Source organism: Candoia aspera, chromosome 2 (assembly GCF_035149785.1).
Source record: "Candoia aspera isolate rCanAsp1 chromosome 2, rCanAsp1.hap2, whole genome shotgun sequence".
Classification (NCBI taxonomy): domain Eukaryota; kingdom Metazoa; phylum Chordata; class Lepidosauria; order Squamata; family Boidae; genus Candoia; species Candoia aspera.
In genome coordinates, this window is record NC_086154.1 from 23,716,853 (window position 1) to 23,736,329 (window position 19,477).

The 19,477-nt window shown below is 39.8% G+C and overlaps 1 protein-coding gene across 7 annotated transcripts in view; it reads left to right on the plus strand.

Moving 5' to 3' along the window:
• PTPRG (protein tyrosine phosphatase receptor type G) overlaps positions 1–19,477 on the plus strand; it is a 655,485-nt gene that overhangs the window by 447,407 nt on the left and 188,601 nt on the right. For all 7 annotated transcript variants that reach the window (XM_063291516.1, XM_063291515.1, XM_063291518.1 and 4 more), the window contains exon 5: positions 13,817–13,912. In XM_063291516.1, the coding sequence (XP_063147586.1) occupies positions 13,817–13,912 (96 nt within the window). The remainder of the gene's footprint in view (positions 1–13,816; positions 13,913–19,477) is intronic.

Sequence of the window (19,477 nt, forward strand, 5' to 3'; positions counted from 1 at the left end):
AACTAAATGGCACGTGAGGTCACATTTTCACTTCTTAATCTTGGCATCCAGGAACACACATTCCATTACTTTCTGAAACTTAAGAATCCTGTCCACTATAATCTTGGGGTCTTGGTTAGTGTAAAGACAATATATCTGGACAGATGTTTCCACACAGCTTTCTGGGATTCTTTGTGGATTCCTTGTGCTGAGGAGCCATTCCTAGTGGTTACTTGGGATTTGATTTCTGGTTGTTTGGTCCAGGAAAGAGCTTTAAAAGTGGGTGCGAGGCAATTCTTTGAATGTCTTCCAATATGCTATAGTATGAAATGCAGTGATTTAAACAAGATTAATGACAAGAATTACTCCCCAAACCCCCTGACCATTGCCTCTGAAAATTGGTGGAATGGTCTCCATTTTAAGGTAGTTTATACTGTAAACCCTATATTGGGTTTAATATATTTAAACTAATCTACTAAACTGTGTTTGTGTGGGGAATAATGGAAATGCCTTCTCCTCCGTAGCGCCTGCCCTCTGGAACATCCTCCCTCCAGAAATTAGGATGTCCCTGACCCTGTTGGCTTTTCGTAAGGCCATAAAGACCTGGCTTTGTGCCCGGGCCTGGTCTCTTGGCTGTATTAATATCTATGCATTGCTCACTTGGCAGCCATATATATTTATTTTGTATTTATTTTATATTTTAACTGTTTTTAATTATAATTGTTTTAATTGTTTTATTGTTTTATTGTTGTAAGCCGCCCAGAGTCACTTGTTGAGATGGGTGGCTATAGAAATCAAATAAATAAATGAACAAAGATAGGAATACTATATTTACAACCTGGAGCTCATGGAGGAAAGGGAAGCTATAAATCCAACAAATAAATGACAAACTCCATAATTCCTTCAAAAAACTTTAACTCCTTAAGAAATTCTGGCCTCACTATATGTGTAACATGGCCACACTTATTTTGAATCATCCCTCCCACCTACTACAGCACTCCCCTCCAAAAATTGTTAATTGCAGCTCCTGTCTGACCCTACTATTAACCAAATATGCTGTACAAATAATGTACAAGTACTTCTGTTCCTATAGTGATGCAGGACATGATCTGCAAATGTGTATGACTTAGCATGTTTGTTAGTCTTAATAGGTAACAAGGTAGTTTTCTTTCCAATCAATATGGCCTGAATTTGGAAAACTTATTTTAAGACAAAGAGAAGATTTTTAGAGGAGAAAGAGAGATGGAAGTTAAATTTCTAGTGAGTTAATAGCCACAATGCTATAATTCATATATCTTGTATGTTTTGAAATAGAAAACTTATTGCAGATTTCTTGTTTGTTTTGAATGATTTATAAGGTTTTACTGGTGGCACAGTGTTACAATCTATGTTGTCATGGAAATAGTATTGAATTTATAGTTCCATTTATCCAAAATGATTTTCCAGACTTCATTTCATGGTGAATCATATGGTTGTTACTCTGAGTACAAAGCAATTTTGGGGCAGAAAAAAAGTTTCATGTCATGAAAAACAAAAACGCTAAGGCAGTTTCATTATAGAAATACAAACGAACGTAATATATAGTGCTGAATCCAACTAAGCTGCCTAAAACTCATGACTAGGGTTGTGGGGGTGCATATTATTTCAGAAAATTGTCTTCATATGGATCGATGCCAATGTCATACATGACTGTGCTATGATATGGACATGTATAGGTTGCTGAATTGATTGTAATTTTCTTGGCATGTAGCTGTTGACCCCCATACCAAAAGCTGTCTTCACTTAAGGTTATTGTTTCTTCATAAAGCACAACTGATTGAATTGCCCAGATGTTGGCTCAGTCAACATCAAAAGAAACACATCTTACCATCAATTTAACTACCACCAGTTTTACTGTACCAGGGAGGAGTTTCAGAAAATGCATTTCATACTGTATGAATAGATGAAGTGCAATACAGACAACTGCTTTCTTATCTAGCTCTTCCCATATGACGGAATTGCTAGACAGGAAGTTCTTTGCAGATAGGAACTTGTTTGGTAAAAGAAGATGGAAGTACTGAGTGGGCTGACACAAATATTTCCAAGAACTGGACTAGCCTGTTGTGTGGGCGTCAAGGACCTGAGCTCCTCTCAGACTTGGTTAACACTCATTACTGCTTCTCACAGGGGACATTCTTGAGGCTGTTACATCCAAGGAGCTTGGCTTCATAACTGAACACTCCTGCAGGATTCAGCCCTCTCTTCCTTCACATGATGGTGGTACTGATGCTCCTCAGGGTTCAGAATTAGGGATTGCCAAGAGAGTCCACTGAGTTTGAAGAGGTGGGATATAATTGACTCTGAAATCCTACACGCTGAAATCAGTTTCCTTGCTCTCTGCTGTAATTTCATCTATCTCTTCACAGCCCAAGGTAGTCATGACACATAGAAGAATATAGATGGATGTGTGTTTATCTGTCGAGTGTGAGCAAACCCATCCAGTGACAAGATATAGTACATTTCAGTATTGGCTGTTTTCCCTATCATTAGAGTTGGGCAAGGCTATGCTGGTTGCTGGATTGCTATCACAATGTTGTAGTAGGTTAGCTGAGGACCACCAAGGGAGGCTGAATCCCAACAAGCTGAATGCTTCATTGATCAGTGATTCCCAAGCCTGGGAATCAAATAAATGTGGCTCAGACTTTGGATAGGACTTGGAAGGTGCAATTAGTACTCTTTTTTGTTCAGGCTTTCAATATACTTCTAACTTAAAGGTTCTGGTAATCATGTTTAAAATTTAAAGTGGGGTTAACAGTTTAAGCTTCAGCAAAGGATCGTTACCTTGTCGTGGTGCTGGAGCTTGAGCACCTCAATGATGCCATGAGCTAAACCGTGAAGGGCCACCCAAGACGGGAAGGTCATGACAGAGAGGTCAGACTAAATGCGATCCCTGGGGAAGGTAATGGCAACCCACCTCAGTATTCTTGCCGTGAAAACTAAATGGATCAGTACAACCAGAGATATGTCGGTATACCATCGGAAGATGAGACCCCCAGGTCGGAAGATGGTCAAAATGCTACTGGGGAGGAACAGAGGATGAGCTCAACTAGCCCCAGACGTGATGACGCAGCTAGCTCAAAGCCGAAAGGACGGCTAGCGGCCGACGGTGCTGGTGGTGAACAGCGAATCCGATGTTCTAAGGATCAACACACCATTGGAACCTGGAATGTAAGATCTATGAGCCAGGGCAAATTGGATGTGGTTATTGGTGAGATGTCAAGATTAAAGATAGACATTCTGGGCGTCAGTGAACTGAAATGGACTGGAATGGGCCACTTCACATCAAATGACCACCAGATCTACTACTGCGGACAAGAGGACCACAGAAGAAATGGAGTAGCCTTCATAATTAATAGTAAAGTGGCTAAAGCAGTGCTTGGATACAACCCAAAAAATGATAGAATGATCTCAATTCGAATTCAGGGCAAGCCATCTAACATCACAGTGATCCAAATATACGCCCCAACCACAAATGCTGAAGAAGCTGAAGTAGAGCAGTTCTATGAGGATCTGCAGCACCTACTGGACAACACGCCTAAAAGAGATGTTATTTTCATCACAGGAGACTGGAATGCTAAGGTGAGCAGTCAAATGACACCTCGAATTACAGGTAAGTATGGCCTGGGAGAACAAAACGAAGCAGGACACAGGCTGATAGAATTTTGCCAAGACAATTCACTCTGCATAACAAACACTCTCTTCCAACAACCTAAGAGACGGCTTTATACATGGACTTCACCAGATGGACAACACCGAAATCAGATTGATTACATCCTTTGCAGCCAAAGGTGGCGGACATCTGTACAGTCGGTAAAAACAAGGCCTGGAGCTGACTGTAGTTCAGATCACGAACTTCTTCTTGCACAATTTAGGATCAGACTAAAGAGATTAGGGAGGACCCACAGATCAGCTAGATATGAGCTCAGTAATATTCCTAAGGAATATGCAGTGGAGGTGAAGAATAGATTTAAGGGACTGGACTTAGTAGATAGGGTCCCGGAAGAACTCTGGACAGAAGTTGGCAGCATTGTTCAGGAGGCGGCAACAAAATACATCCCAAAGAAAGAGAAAACCAAGAAGGCAAAATGGCTGTCTGCTGAGACACTAGAAGTAGCCCAAGAAAGAAGGAAAGCAAAAGGCAACAGTGATAGGGGGAGATATGCCCAATTAAATGCAAAATTCCAGAGGTTAGCCAGAAGAGATAAGGAATTATTTTTAAACAAGCAATGCGCGGAAGTGGAAGAAGACAATAGAATAGGAAGGACAAGAGACCTCTTCCAGAAAATTAGAAACATTGGAGGTAAATTCCAGGCAAAAATGTGTATGATCAAAAACAAAGATGGCAAGGACCTAACAGAAGAAGAAGAGATCAAGAAAAGGTGGCAAGAATATACAGAAAACCTGTATAGGAAGGATAACAATATCGGGGATAGCTTTGACGGTGTGGTCAGTGAGCTAGAGCCAGACATCCTGAAGAGTGAGGTTGAGTGGGCCTTAAGAAGCATTGCTAATAACAAGGCAACAGGGGACGACGGCATCCCAGCTGAACTGTTCAAAATCTTGCAAGATGATGCTGTCAAGGTAATGCATGCTATATGCCAGCAAATTTGGAAAACACAAGAATGGCCATCAGACTGGAAAAAATCAACTTATATCCCCATACCAAAAAAGGGAAACACGAAAGAATGTTCAAACTATCGAACAGTGGCACTCATTTCACATGCCAGTAAGGTAATGCTCAAGATCCTGCAAGGTAGACTTCAGCAGTTCATGGAGCGAGAATTGCCAGACGTACAAGCTGGGTTTAGAAAAGGCAGAGGAACTAGAGACCAAATTGCCAATATCCGCTGGATAATGGAAAAAGCCATGGAGTTTCAGAAAAACATCTATTTCTGTTTTATTGACTATTCTAAAGCCTTTGACTGTGTGGACCATAACAAATTGTGGCAAGTTCTTAGTGGTATGGGGATACCAAGTCATCTTGTATGCCTCCTGAAGAATCTGTATAACGACCAAGTAGCAACAGTAAGAACAGACCACGGAACAACAGACTGGTTTAAGATTGGGAAAGGAGTACGGCAGGGCTGTATACTCTCACCCTACCTATTCAACTTGTATGCAGAACACATCATGCGACAAGCTGGCCTTGAGGAATCCAAGGCTGGAGTTAAAATCTCTGGAAGAAACATTAACAATCTCAGATATGCAGATGATACCACTTTGATGGCCGAAAGTGAAGAGGAACTGAGGAGCCTTATGATGAAGGTGAAAGAAGAAAGTGCAAAAGCTGGTTTGCAGCTAAACCTCAAAAAAACCAAGATTATGGCAACCAGCTTGATTGATAACTGGCAAATAGAGGGAGAAAATGTAGAAGCAGTGAAAGACTTTGTATTCCTAGGTGCAAAGATTACTGCAGATGCTGACTGCAGTCAGGAAATCAGAAGACGCTTAATCCTTGGAAGAAGAGCAATGACAAATCTCGATAAAATAGTTAAGAGCAGAGACATCACACTGACAACAAAGGCCCGCATAGTTAAAGCAATGGTGTTCCCTGTAGTAACATATGGCTGCGAGAGCTGGACCATAAGGAAGGCTGAGCGAAGGAAGATCGATGCTTTTGAACTGTGGTGTTGGAGGAAAATTCTGAGAGTGCCTTGGACTGCAAGAAGATCCAACCAGTCCATCCTCCAGGAAATAAAGCCAGACTGCTCACTTGAGGGAATGATATTAAAGGCAAAACTGAAATACTTTGGCCACATAATGAGAAGACAGGACACCCTGGAGAAGATGCTGATGCTAGGGAGAGTGGAAGGCAAAAGGAAGAGGGACCGACCAAGGGCAAGATGGATGGATGATATTCTAGAGGTGACAGACTCGTCCCTGGGGGAGCTGGGGGTGTTGACGACCGACAGGAAGCTCTGGCGTGGGCTGGTCCATGAAGTCACGAAGAGTCGGAAGCGACTAAACGAATAAACAACAACAACAACAGTTTAAGGGGGAGGGATCCATGATATTGTACAATAGCCCAGGTGCGCACCCCAATTGTCTGAAATTTGGCACAATCACAAAATCTTACAAGCTTTCAGTACTTTTTAAAGTATGTTTGTGAAAGTTTTCTTGAGGTGTATGTGATTATTTTTATTTGTATTTAATCATGTGAGTAACCATTGGATATACTAGGGAATGTCCTGATGTTCATAGGTGCTGTCTTGCCAAACTCTACCTTAAATAGTTTGAGGCTCAGTGTTTGTGCAAGCAGCTCATCTATCCAATACTAAGATCTCCCTGAGTATTAGAATCGACTGAGGCATAATTCTACTATACAATACTTAAGACAGGGTCTTTTTGATTGTGGCACCTTAGTCATGGAATCTTCTCCCCACATTGGCCTAGGTGCCATCGAGAGTATTTTTATTTTTCTGCCAAGTTAAGATCTGGCTAGTCTCCCAAGCTGTTGGCTTTTGTTGATTGTATAATAGTTGTGCTTTATTTTTTGGTTTATTTTGTGATTTATTGTTTTAGGAGCTTAAGTTGGTTTGTTTTATTGATTGCGTTTCACCCTGAGATTTATGGATGAAGGGCTGGTTGTAAAGGGGAAGGAAAGGAAAGATTAATTCCACCTGGGTGGAACAAAGGGAAAATGAAATAGCAGGTCTCATTCTACCAGTCCAGTTGGAAACAACATCACTTGGCTCTTTCGGTCATAAGAATGCTCACAATCTATTCAACCTAATTGTCATTATAATATGCAAAAATTGGTACTTTCCTCTTTAGTCTGCATCCATTTTTCTTTTGTATTTATCTATTGGTTTATCTGTCAGCATCTCAAACTGTGAATTGCATTAGCCCAAGGGTAATTCAGAAGAAGCAAGATAAATACATAAATAGTATGTGACAAGCTACAGAAATTAGCAACTCAAATTCTGAAAGGGTTACAGCTAATGCCGAAGCATTTGTGGCTTTTCATTTGACATAAAAAGATGAGTAAGTGGGAAAGTGATAGATTGTTGTTGTTCTTTAAATTATTAATGGTTTGGAGACAGAGGAGTGAGATATTTTGTCTCCCACTCTTACAACACTGCAACTCAGCAAAGTGATAGCCATGAGCTTAAATAGTTTTTAAAAATGAGCAAGAAGATAATGAAGAATTAATTTTCAATTCATAGAGTGCCAAGGGAGTATATAGTTAATGTTATAAAAATAAATGGGGGAAAGATCTGTTACCAGAAATGTCGATTCCTTGGAACTATTTTTTTTTGGCCACGATGGAAGACTAAGAGTAGTTCACTTATAAGCAGACTTACATGGGTTCCACGTTCTTAACGAATTTTAGCAAAAGATACTGTTTGGGATATTGCGTCATCTAGTTAATCATCTTGCCCTTAAAACAGAAGAAAACGATTAGATTAGGGAAAGCCTTTGCTCCTTGCTTCTTCTTTTTTTTTTAATCCTCTGAAAACATTTAAGTTTCTAGCCCTCTGGCTTTAACATTTGATCAGTTGGAGCAATGTAAAAGGTAAATCGTAGCCCAGTACAATATTAAGTATGCTTAAGCCATTTGAAAGCAGTAGGTTTAAGCGTGTTTCTCTGTTTGCAGGATTGTGGCCATAAAGTCATTATGTCCTGAGTTCCTTAAATTTGGTTTGAAAATGGTAGTCAGGCTGCAAAGTCTGCTGAATTCCAGCAACAAGAAACCAAATACACCGTGATAAAACTCTCAGTTCCCTAAATATTTTTGTCATGTTTAAAACCTCACAAAGATATTTGTTACATGGATATAGAGACTTTGCATACAATCTGGTTCTGAGTAAGGATTTCATATTCCGCGGCAAATGGTGGTTGAGAATAATTCTTTTCCACATGACAGCTGAGAGAGGTGATAATAATTAAAGATTAGTCTGTTTAATAGTTAGCTCCACTGAATCAAAGCAAATCGCTCCAAATACTTCCTCCAATATTCTGCACTTGGAATCCTTTTTACCCTGAATTCTTCCCCAAATAATTTGGCTCTCTGTCAGCCCACTTAATTATTGCCTCCGTGGCTAGCTGGCTGGTTCATTATAAGACTGACTGTTTTCAAAAAGCTTTTTGGGGTAAAAACCTGAAGCAGCCTTCCCAAACCATATTGTTGGACTACAATTTCCATCATCTGGAACCAACAACGTATCACCAGGGAGCACCATGTTAGGAATGCTGAAGAAAATTAATTGGTACACCTTAACGGAAGTACTCATAGGCTGGGCATTTTTACATTATTTTAAAATGTGCCCATCACACTAAAAAAAAATGTATTATGCATTTTTTTATATGATCACAGTTTTAATATACATTTCAGTTTCATATGCTGCTAGGAAATGCATGGCATGGCAGGTAGCATATAAATATTTTAAATAAAAATAATCAATAGTGAAAAAAATAGTGCAGCAAACTGTAGCGACAGTTCCTGGAAATCCTGATTCCTATTTATGTTTTTTTACTCGCTCACTGAAGGAGTAACTTTCAGTGGGAGATCTAAATAAAACATATTTTAGTGATTTGCTTTTTTTTCTAAACCTGAATTATAGGTAGTTTCCAGGCAACCTTGTAGAGGGTCCCCAGCTGAGTAGGAAGAATAGAACTGTTAGGATTCCCTTGGGCACAAATTATTGTTTACAAACAGAACAAGGGAGTTGAGAAAAACTATAAGTAAGTTGGCCCTCCAGGTTTTCATTTTCCAGCTTATCTCAGCTGCAATCCAGGCACAGCTCTTCTCTCTCTGTCTGGAAGAGCAGCTTTTGAATGCAAAATTGGTGGTCAGAAAGCCTGTCACTTGTCCTTTACCTTATGAAGGTCTCTGACAGTTGATTTGTTCCTAGCTTCTTTTAATGATTCATAGTTTAAACATACTAAAGCTCTTTGGCATCATGCATTATGGGGAACTGGTAAAAAGGTAAAGGTAAAGGTTTCCCTTGACGTAAAGTCCAGTCGTGTCCGACTCTAGGGGGCGGTGCTCATCTCCGTTTCTAAGCCTTGGAGCCGGCGTTGTCATAGACACTTCCGGGTCATGTGGCCAGCATGACAACTCGGAACGCCGTTACCTTCCCGCCGAAGCGGTACCTATTGATCTACTCACATTTGCATGTTTTCGAACTGCTAGGTGAGCAGGAGCTGGGACTAGCAATGGGAGCTCACCCCGCCACACGGTTTCGAACCGCCGACCTTCCGATCGGCAGCTCAGCGGTTTAACCCGCAGCGCCACCGCGTCCCACTAATGGGGAACTGGAGTTAGTTTAAAACCAGGAGGACACAATTTTATGTCCTTTTTAGTACATGTGAACAAGGATAAATTAATGAGAGGAATTTAGCTCACTCCATCTTATAGCAGGAAACCATTGTTTTTCATAATGACTAGTAACTTGGATGCCTTTCAGTTAATAACTTACGTTTATAAACGTAATTTGCAATGAGTTGATTTAAAGTGTCAACACCATCAATGGCCCATGATTTCAAAAGGAGGAGAAGGTTATTACTTGTTATTTGTAAATTGGTGGTTCACATTGGTTGTGTGAATAAGAGTCAGAATTATGGTTCCATCCCAACATCGTCCAAATATGACTTGCAGCGCACACAATAATCCTTAAGGATTGATTGATTTGTTCCAAGAACATCTGCATGTACTTTATTTACAGGTTAACATGGCAGCCAAATGCAGGATATGGGGCCATTACTGTATGGAACTGTCCATACTTGCAATGCCCATCTGAGGGCACACAGTTTTATCAATGGGTATCAGTGTATTTGGGTGCTCTAACCAAGCTTTGTGACTTATTATGATGTGTGAACAGGGTATATATCTGAGCCAAACGTTGGAGAACTATTCTTTTCATGCCATTATTATAATGTTTCCAAAGATATTTGGCTTGCCAGTACTGGAAAGAGGATTTTATTTATTTGTTCGATTTATAAGGTGACTCTGGATACTGGAGTTGATAAATGTTGGTCTTTATGGTTTCAGAAGTATGATGGATATCCTTAAATCTAGGTGTATGTGGCCACTGTCTCAACTGTTTGCAATAGAATATAGTTTCCGAGCCTTGCAAAGACATTCCAGCCCAGCCCAGCCTTGTCTTCAGATCCAAGCCTTGCCTTGATGCTTCAGCCCAGCCCAGCCTTGTCTCCAGATCCAAGCCTTGCCTTGACGCTTCAGCCAAGTCCAGCCTTGTCTCCAGATCCAAGCCTTGCCTTGACGCTTCAGCCAGGTCCAGCCTTGTCTAGCCTCTGTGTTCCAGCCTGGTCCAACCTGCATGCCCATTTGCAGACTTGTGTGCCAAGCCTCCCCTTTGCCATGCACCCTAGCTCCTTCAAGTCTTGCAGCTTCAATCAGAGAACTAGCAGAGTTCTGCCTCGCTGTTTGCCATGGTCTGAACCTGCAGTGTTGCCTGAGTGTCCTTTGCAACCTGGGTGGACTTGATCAGATTTCATTGCCTAATCTATTACAAGGACTTGTGTTATTGTCAACAGTTGTTTCAATAAAGAATTTTATTAGTAATTCTGCCTGGCCATCTCATAGTCTAAACAGGACAATATCTTCATAAATGTAGAAGAAATCCATTTTTAATCTCCCTAGTGCAAAATGTTGATCCAGTTGACAAAAAACAGAAGCAATTTGTATTTGAACAACATTTGTTTCAGATAGTTCCGATATACCATGTCAAAAGTTTTATCCACATCCAGGAAGACCACTGATGATGATGATGATGAAGATGATGATGATATCAAATATTGTATTTGTAAAACACTGGATCAAATCAATGCCCTTCTTTATACTTATGGACACATACCAAAAATATGAATTTCCTTAAAACATTATCAAGATGATCTGAAATTGTTCGGCATTTACTGAATATTATTATTCCACCATAATATGTTGTAAATATGTTTATGAATTTTATTTGAGAAAGGTTGGAATTTAGTTTATTGTGAATGAGCAATAAAATGTAATGCATACTTATTAACTTGGCGGTTTTATTGATTTCAGGTAAATGGAACTCAGGCAGTCCAACTGAAGGCGAAATTGTGTTTAATTTGAACATCAGTGCATGAATATATCATGTTGAATTTTTTGGTATAAATTGAGTTTTTCCCAAACCTGGGGGCTGTTAATTTGTATGGGATTGTGAATGATCTATGAAGCTGGGAATAAGAAGTCAACACAATTAACACTTACCTTCTAGCTCTGCCAAGCCAATGTATTCTCTGCTGAATTCCCATGGTCTTCATCAGGAAATAAAAAGATAAGGTTGGCAAAAGCATTTGGTGCACTTGTGTAATGTTCCACTCTGATTTATACCGACATACGCACATGAGATGGCACCTTGTAATATTTCACCCACTTCAGATCTGATAACGGCCCTTAGAGGTAGTCCAGGCAAGAAGTACCAACCATGACTAACACTACCTTTATTATAAACTTACAGTATAGAATCTTGTACCTCTGTCCCCCCCGCCTCACCTTTATAGTCTAAGAAACTAGGGAGGGTCCCTTCTGAGATGTTTGCCACACCCACATTGCTTCTGTGGGCGCAGCTCCCTCTTATCTGACCATTGCCTAGTCTGCTCCTGCTCCTTCTGCTCCTCCTCCTATCTCTCAAGGACATTCTCATAGACCATTACATCTGGGAAAGAAATTCTGCTTTGTTTGGAGGGCCTCATTCTGCTGAAAGTCCTAACTCATGGCATTACTGGATTCAAGAATACAGCACAAATAGTTGGCTATTGAACAATTTCCTGTTAGTGCCATTTCCAGAATTCGGAATGCTTTTGTTTTCATAGTTAAAGCAGGGTACACCTGCTCTTCAGGGTAATAGATTAGATATGAAAATGTGCTAATTTGGAGCATAGAAGTCAAATCAAATTAAAATTCATTAACTGGATTATTCTGAAATATTAGGAGGTAAAGAAGAATATCCTGACATTTTTGAAATAGATAGAGGTAACTCTTTATTATGGGGAATGTTGTAATGGAGGATTAAACTAGAATATCACAAGCACAGTTCATAACTCCCCTGCTCTGCATTACTTTTATACCAACTAAGAGCCTTGGGAGAAAAGAATCATGATGGTTTTGAGCTTCCAAAGACAAACTGTTTCAGATTTGGAAATCAAAGCAGTAGGACCTAGCGCCCTTCTGATGAGAAGGTACTGTAACTCCAAACAATTCCACCATAGGTCATACTAGCTAAGAACTCTGTGAATATCAGATGGGGAAGGCAGTATTAGAATATCTAAAGCTCATAATTTCAGAATATATGTTTTATTGGCAAGAAGGGAGATATAATTAGAAGCTCAGTGGCATATATGCTCTTCTTACAAAATAGTCCAAGATTTCTGGCAAATAATTTCAATTCCGGGCATCTGCAAGGAAGGCTAAAGAAGTCATTCTGGAGAATTGCTGCCAAACGCAACATTACAGACAATACTACCAATAGATACTGGTAGTCCTCATTTAGCAACTGCCTTGTTTAGTGACCGTTTGCAGTTATGACAATGATGAAAAAGTAACTTTGAAATTTAAAAACTAAATTTAAAATTTATGACCTTTGCAGGCCCGTAAACCAAAAGAAAACTGGAGTAAGATCGCAAGCACAGTTGCAGTTTCACTTAGCGACCACTTTACTTAACAACCAAGTTGCCAGTCCCAAATGTGGTTGCTAAATGAGGACTACCTGTAAATCAATTATCTACTTTACTACGGTGATAAAAACTGTAATATCTTGATACACAGCAAGAATAGTTTTTGCCTCTGCTGAATCCCAATCCAGCATGACCATCAATTATTGTGATCTCACTTCTGCAGACTAACACACTTACTTACTTGGAAATTGCCAAATATAGGTGATACTACTGCTGAAGGCACCCTTGTGGATGAAGACAATATTGGAGTGCAGATGTTGCTAACACACCAAGGGTTTATTATCACAGAACAGCAATCAATGCACAGGTGTTGGTTATTCAACACAGAAGGCCACCCACATGTTGCTTGTGGATGCCTGCCCCTAATTTGTGGTGCCTTTCAGTTAATAAATTAGGATGGCTCCTGCAGAAGAGCAGATGGAGTAAAGCTGCTGTTTGATCGCCTTCATATTTGTGTAAGTTGTACATCACTTCAACTCTCTAATGTGCTTCCACGCCAACCAATCTCTCTTCCCTGAAGACAGAACTGTTCAGACATTCCGTCTTATTTATACCATATGTGTACATACTGTGTGATCTGATAGGAAACAGATTTGAAGTTCAGGGGAGTCCCTGTCACTATCAACGGTTGATGACATGTGTGCCTCTTCATCACATATAGTCTCATCTTTAAAACCAGGGGACTCTTGGTCTGTTGTTCAGCCGGCATCTGGGACCATGGAAGTGACTAAATGAGAGCAGGGATCTATCAAAAAGGGGCTCCAGGGTTCACAGTTGTCATATGACTCCATTATCTCTCTCCTGACCTCTTGGATGCCTATTGTAACTAGATGCTATAGCTTAGTCTTAAAAGTTCTGCATCTATTATTAAGAGCAATGGGTTCTAAATTGAAACTGCTCTTTCATACATCTTCCTGTATATCATCTAATCCTCCTAACCCTGTAAGTAATAGTAATAATAAAATAACATAGGTGAGGCAGCAGGAGAGGGAAAGAAAATGAGATTTTGTCAGTGAACTTCATGACTAAGCCAGAGATTTAATCTTTTCTCTCCTGGGTTGACAAAAGCAACACATTATCTTGCCTTCAAGTTCTCAGAAATGCCTTTTTCTCCCATTTTTCACAGATGCAGATTTATTTCTACAACCCAGATGACTTTGACAGCTTTGGGACAGCGATCCAAGAAAAAAGGATCATAGGAACCATGGCTGTGTTTTTCCAAGTAAGTTACTTAGTGACCCAAAGTCTTTAATCCAAGAGATGGCAAAGTTTTCCCTCCCCTTCCATTATTATTGCTGCCGTTATTGTTCACTGAATTGTTTCTTGCTTGATGAAGGCATCTGTTTTCTTACTTACACCTGTCTAAATGAAGGATATTTCATATTGTCTGCTCTGCGATTTAAAATGTAAATAAGTGTTTTTAGAAACATAATGGAAATCTTTGCATGAATTATTCTGATTTTTATAGCTGCCTGACTGGTGCACAGATTGGAGAGTACATTTGTCATAGAAGTTACCTTGCTATCAGAGCACATTGCCCAGGTTTGTGGAATATTAACGGGCCGGTTAAGCTGGAGGAAAACTTTAAATTCAGTTGCAACTTGCTAGCTTATTAATCAACATTGTCAGTCCTTCTCTCCTCAACACACTTTTTTCCCCCCCACCTGTAACAGCATCTTATTATAAATTGTCATGGTAACTAAATTTCTCAGGGAAACTGGTTTTTCCAATTCAGTGAATTTATGGACCCCCTTTTTATGATGCGCTTCTTGCACAAATGTGATGTTCGGTTAGCTCATTTACAGGTTCAGCACACCTGAGGACTTGCTGTATTTTCCAGGGGTACTGCCTGTGATGGCTGACAGGCCAGGCCAAATTGAAGTGGTCTTTGGCTCCTCTGTCTCATTATATTGGAGAAATGGTTTTCCTTTCCTGAGTAAAGGATAAATTGAGGTGAAAGTAATGCTCTGACTTTATTCCAGGAGGCTGCCACAAGTTTACACATATAAACTATACGCCTCTCAGTGTGAAAGAGGAATCTCAAACGCTTTTGTGTGAAATGTGTCTGTCTGTTTATATCTATATATCTCTGTTTCTCTCTCCATCTGCATTAATCTTTAGCACTAGCCTAAGGGCTAGGATTGAACAGTATGTTTTAGAAAAGGAGAAAGTGCAGCAATAAAAATGTGCCAAGATACAGTGATGAAAACATATAACCATGACAAAAAAGTTTTTCTGAAAGATCTTAGAAAGTATTAATGGTTTTGGAGAAACAACTGGGCAAACAGAACCATTCTGTTTTCAAATCCAAAACCTATGGTATTTTATACTTACTTGTCTATTTAAATTATCTACCTCCTGCCTATCTTCCACAGAGATCTAGACATCACACAGCAACCAGCAAAAGACAGAAATCTAAAGAAACAAATGGTAGCAGAGAAATAAAACACAGTGGCTGTATTCACACAACACATATAAACCAGTTAACTAAAGATCTAGCAGCTGCATTTGCACAATGAGCTAGGCTTTATTACTGTTTACCTTGACTAGATTTTTTTGTGGTTTAGTGCATTGTGTAAATCCCTTTGGTTAATTTATAGTTCAATATATTGCACAAACCCAGGAAAATGTGTTATTTCAGGACCCTGGCTAGATGCCTTGCATGGATGCAGCCATTGACAATGTTGAAACAGCAGTTTGATAAAAACAGCAAAAGGGTTGTACATGAAAAAAGACTCTCCCCAAAAGGAAGATCTTTACAACTTCTGGAAGATTGTTAGCAAGGAAGTGAGGTGGGCCTTCCTCCAATGAGGGTTCAAAATCTTAAGTGCAGCTCCCCCCCAAAGGCTCACTCCCTGGTCCTTAGTGGCTTGGGGAAGGCATACAAGAGGCCCTCCAGAAATGACCTCATTCATATAAGGGAAGATATAGTTCTCACCCTGACCACTGGGTTGTTTTTTTATTTGTCTGCATAATCAAAACCTTCAAGTATGGGTAGAGGTGCTTTATCTTGTGCCCACATTGCGGTTCCATCCAGATTAGACACAGCCACTCCGGGCAGTCTGCAAAACGACAATAATCTTTCAGTAACAGCAAAAGAGCTCAGTAAACATGCACTTTTGCCTACAGTGTTTTTTCTTACCTTTCTGTTTGCATTGCTATAGAGACTCCAGTGATGGAATGATCCCAAAGTATTTAGCTGTATTTGTCTGAATGAAAAATAGTGGGATTTTACAGCTTATTATCTTTACAGCTTATTATCTTAGGGCTTGTTACCATTGTACATACTGTATAATTGTCTAGAAAAGTAGACCTGACCTTCTCTCAGAATTCGATGTTAATGTTTTTTGTTCGTTGGGATCAGCTATATAAAAAATAAACCACTTGACATGAAAACGGAGTGTTTTAACGGGAAAGAAGGTCTGAATTAATTCAGACATGGCTATAAAAAGAAATAATTTTCATCCATAGGATATATGTGTATAACATTTCAAATATAGCCAAAGATTATGTGAGATAGATAGATAGATAGATAGATGTATCAGCAAATCTTATATGAAAGGAGCTAGCAAAGTTTGTAGATGAACTGCCCAGATAACCTGAAGACAGTATATAATCAACAGCCACGTTATTGTCTGATGTAAATATGAGTATATTTTATTTCCAGAAGTTTTCCTTTATCTGTAGTAGCAAATGCTTGTTCGAAGAACAGCATGGAACTGTTTTCATGTCCATTTATGTCTGTCCTTTCATTCCTTAGCTAGCCTGAGTCCTGTTCAACAGATGTTAGGAGAGATCATAAAAGTCTTCCCAATTGTTCAGTGCTCTAATCTATATTCAGAGGAGAGTTTTGTGAACTTTAGTCTCAGTCGCTATATAATTTTGCTTATAGTTCTTATTTCTTTTTCTAATCTGAAGGATTGTTGCAAGGTGCCTGGGGTAGAAAAGCAATGTCTTCCAAACGTCTTATATTTCATCAGCTCTCAGCAAAAGCCAGCATGGCCAATATGAAGGGATTGTGGGAATGACAATCCAAAACTTGGAAGGACAAGAGATTCTGCAGCTCTACTGTACCTTTCTACACATGCCATAATGCATGTGTTTGTTAAAAAATCAACACACATCAACAAACAAACAAACCTTATGATAGTGGAATGGCAGGAGAAAAACACTTGGGTATCTTCTGAGTTACAATAACATGGGATAGAAGCTCTATAAATGTATTAAAATTTAGGTGTACATGAGAATTTATATTTTTTCTGAAACATTCTAAACCACGTTAATTTTCTGTTTGGTAGTCTCTGCTTTGGAAGATGCTAGCCAGGAGGGGTTTTACAGAAACAAATCAAAATGCAAGCTAATCATGTCATGATCTTTCTTCCTTTGTCTTGAGGTGTAGATTTTGTTTCTTGCTTAGGCATAGTTTGGGGATTTTACTTTTGTTATTCCCTACTTTTATATGGGATAGAAATTGTGTAAAGCACCAAGCTACAATAACAAGATGCAAGCATTATCCCTCGTCTACCTGTCCACTATATGTACACATAAAATTTAGCTGCATCTTGTATTTTGCCCTCCAATGAGTTATTGTAAAGCTCTTGGGAGTCAATCTTGGATAAAATACAGGGTATCACCATAACTAGCAAACTGCCCCACTAATTATTGGATAATGGGGAGAGAGTGGGCTTTGAATGTTAATTATATTTGTCACACTGCATCAAGATAATTGTGGTATAACTGAGCATCATATCTGAGACTTTCCACTTAAAACATAAGGTGGATAGTAATCTGAAAGGGATGAGAAATTACAATCACCTTTGCTCTTAGGAATCCTGGAATACATGGGGTATGTATTTTTAGCTATGCTTATAGTGAAAAAAAGGTGAAAGGTGAAAGGTCCCCTGTGCAAGCACAGAGTCATGTCTGACCCTTTGGGGGGATGCCGCTTTTGCGAAGTTTTCTTGGCAGACTATAGTGGGGTGGTTTGCCATTGCCTTCCCCAGTCGTCACCTTCCCCAGCAAGCTGGATACTCATTTTACCAACCTCGGAAGGATGGAAGGCTGAGTTGACCTGAGCTGGCTACCCAAGAATCCGGCTTCCGCTGGGATCGAACTCAGGTCATGGGGAGAGTTTCGGTCGCAGTACTGCTGCCTACCGCTCAGCGCCACATGAGGCCATGTACTTATAGTACAGCCCAGTAAAAATATCATGTTCCTGTGCTTTGTTGCCCTTTGAACTGCATGTATTCATCCTCTGGCTTAACAGTTTTGCTAGCCAATTATTTGACTAGATTAGGAATGGCAAAGCTGTGACCTCAAGGGCATGTGTGGTCCAGAAGCCCACTGCCCATTTCATCAACCTGCTGTTTTGCCATTTTCAGATAGAATAATCACAAAATACTGTAGTGAAAGCTTTAAAAAAGCTCGATATCAATAAAACAAATAAAAATCCCCAAACCCAGGGGGAAAAAATGGAGAATCTCATAGCAACCCAAATATATGATGTGGTCTCACTCACTTTGTAGTATCACCCATACATTTTCCCCACCCAACTCCAAAATTTAAATGTGGCTCTCAGCTACCATAAGGGAGTTCTCATTTGATCTATCTGACAGCTAAGATATATATTAGACAGAGAGACAATTCACTACCTCCCACTCAGTGAGAAATTGCAGTATTCTGACTACCTGCTCCAAAAGGAATCTTTTTTGAGATTGCAAAGTACTATTCCATATACCACTTCTTTGTTTCTCTGTCTCATTTTATCTTCAAAAGAAATAAAGTAAAAAGTAAATTCATGGTATAATTAAAGTGACCAATGTTGAGAGTTTCAAATATCACAAGGCTTTGAAAGTCATGCTGAATCCTAAAATGCATTTCTAGGAGTTTGTGTAGGCTATTTCTATGCTTCATTTGGTTTCCCTTGTAGGTGTTTTCTCTCCTGTGAATTGTATGCTGTACCATCTCAAAGAGTGGGAGGTAGTGAAGTGGGTCTTAGGAAGGCCTTATGAAATAAAAGGTTTCTCCTTAAGTTATTATAGGTTGAATGCTTCTTTCCTAACCTTGTTTTATGTGGCATTACAGAAATTGTCTTAATATTGGTGAGATTCTGTCCAAGTTCCTCTGAGAGATCATATAAGGAATGAAGCTGGCAAGGAAGGAATCAGTGGTGACCTTGCAAGGGAGAACTGTTATGTCAACATTGATCAGGTGCTTTCCAAGGGGACTAAGAGAATTGCCAAATATCCATTGAGCTGGAAAGGCAGGGGGAAAAAGCCTTTAAACCTGAGTGCATGGACCTATGGAAGGCTTTTGATTCTGGAACTTGTGGTAGACAGGTTTTCTCTATGTATCTGGCTGGCTTCATTCTTGCTTGCAATGAAGAAATGAATCTTGCCCAGTTGTGTCGGTGAGCCTTTTAGAAGGCCTATTCTTGAATAAGGAGATGAATGTCTGGAGAGGCAAGATTTACAGCCATGCTGATGTGAAACCTGACAGATATTGTCCTAACTTAGAGCGAAGTACCATGCTGAGACAATGAGTTGGTCTCTCATGTTTATTGGATGCTCTACTAGATAAAAAATCCTGCCAAACTGACAGACTGTGGGAAACCCACACAGATAAACCTAAAACTCAAGGCAGGTCTGCTCTGAGTTTCTTTGAAGGAAGGTTCAAAGCCTCTAAACTACGCATGCATTTCCCCCCCTGGATAGGGGCCCCCTCCTGCTCACCATCAGTACTCATGACAGATATATTCCCAAAACATAAGAAGGCAACAGGTAGGAGA